The sequence below is a fragment of the Coturnix japonica genome, chromosome 25 (assembly GCF_001577835.2).
Source record: "Coturnix japonica isolate 7356 chromosome 25, Coturnix japonica 2.1, whole genome shotgun sequence".
Lineage (NCBI taxonomy): Eukaryota > Metazoa > Chordata > Aves > Galliformes > Phasianidae > Coturnix > Coturnix japonica.
In genome coordinates this window covers 1,340,553-1,341,886 of record NC_029540.1, presented here as the reverse complement: position 1 = coordinate 1,341,886, position 1,334 = coordinate 1,340,553, and the positions used below count along the sequence as shown (strand labels likewise).

General features: G+C 59.3%; 1 protein-coding gene across 1 annotated transcript in view; it reads left to right on the top strand.

The window, feature by feature from the left end:
• GATAD2B (GATA zinc finger domain containing 2B) overlaps nt 1-1,334 on the top strand; it is a 19,351-nt gene that overhangs the window by 7,725 nt on the left and 10,292 nt on the right. Inside the window, exon 5 of the mRNA XM_015884356.2 lies at nt 601-771. Within this exon, the coding sequence (XP_015739842.1) occupies nt 601-771 (171 nt within the window). The remainder of the gene's footprint in view (nt 1-600; nt 772-1,334) is intronic.

Below are 1,334 nucleotides of genomic sequence, written 5' to 3'. Positions count from 1 at the left end.
CTGCATTGGGTGCCCTGCATTGGGAGCCCTGCATTGGGTGCTCTGCATTGGGAGCCCAGCACTGGGTGCTCTGCATTGGGAGCCCTGCATTGGGTGCCCAGTGTTGGGAGCCCTGCATTGGGGGCTCAGTGTTGGGAGCTCAGCATTGGGAGCTGAGCATTGGGAGCCCTGCATAGGGAGCTGAGCACTGGGTGCCCTGTGTTGGGAGCTCAGCGTTGGGTGCCCTGCATTGGGTGCTCTGCATTGGGAACCCTGCACTGGGAGCTGAGCATTGGGTGCCCTGCATAGGGAGCACAGCACTGGGTGCAATGCCTTGGGTGCCCTGCATTGGGAACCCTGCATTGGGAGCTGAGCTGTCCCAGCTGTGTCCATCCTCAGCCCCTACAAGTGCCTTAACATGGGGCTCCTTTGTTCCAAGCCAAACAAATGGGATTATTTACACCTGGAGGGGGGGGGTGAAGTCCTTAGAGCCGTTCATCAGCATTGAAGCTCCCCTGCATTGCACACAGGTGGAGCTGCTTTGCTGCCGCAGCCCCCATTGAGGCTCTGAATCCCCCCTTTGCCTCAGGCCCTTTTGCTGACCCCCGTCTCCTCCTGCAGGGTCACAGTGTCATTAGATCCGCCACCAACACGACCCTGCCCCATATGCTCATGTCTCAGCGCGTGATCGCCCCCAACCCTGCCCAGCTGCAGGGGCAGCGCGTTCCTCCTAAGCCTGGTCTCATCCGCACTACGACTCCAAGCATGAATCCAGCCATCAACTACCAGCCGGTACGGAGCTGTGCCTGGGTGGGGTGGGGGGCTCAGGGGGGTTGGATACATTGGGGGTGGGTCATACAACCACAGGATGGCCTGGGATGCAAAGGATCCCAGTGAGCATCAGCTGCAACCTCTGACCATCCCATTAACCTCCTAATCATCCCATTGACCCCCTGACCATCCCATTGACCCCCTGACCATCCCATTGACCCTCTGACCACCCCATTGACCCTCTCACCATCCCATTGACCCCCTGACCATCCCATTGACCCCCTGACCACCCCATTGACCCTCTGACCATCCCATTGACCCTCTGACCATCCCATTGACCCCCTGACCACCCCATTGACCCCCTGACCACCCCACTGACCCTCCAACCATCCCACTGACCCTCCAACCATCCCATTGACCCCCTGACCATCCCATTGACCCCTTGACCATCCCATTGACCCCTTGACCATCCCATTGACCCCCTGACCATCCCATTGACCCTCCGACCATCCCATTGACCCTCTCACCATCCCATTAACCCTCTGACCATCCCATTGACCCTCTCACCATCCCATTGACCCTCT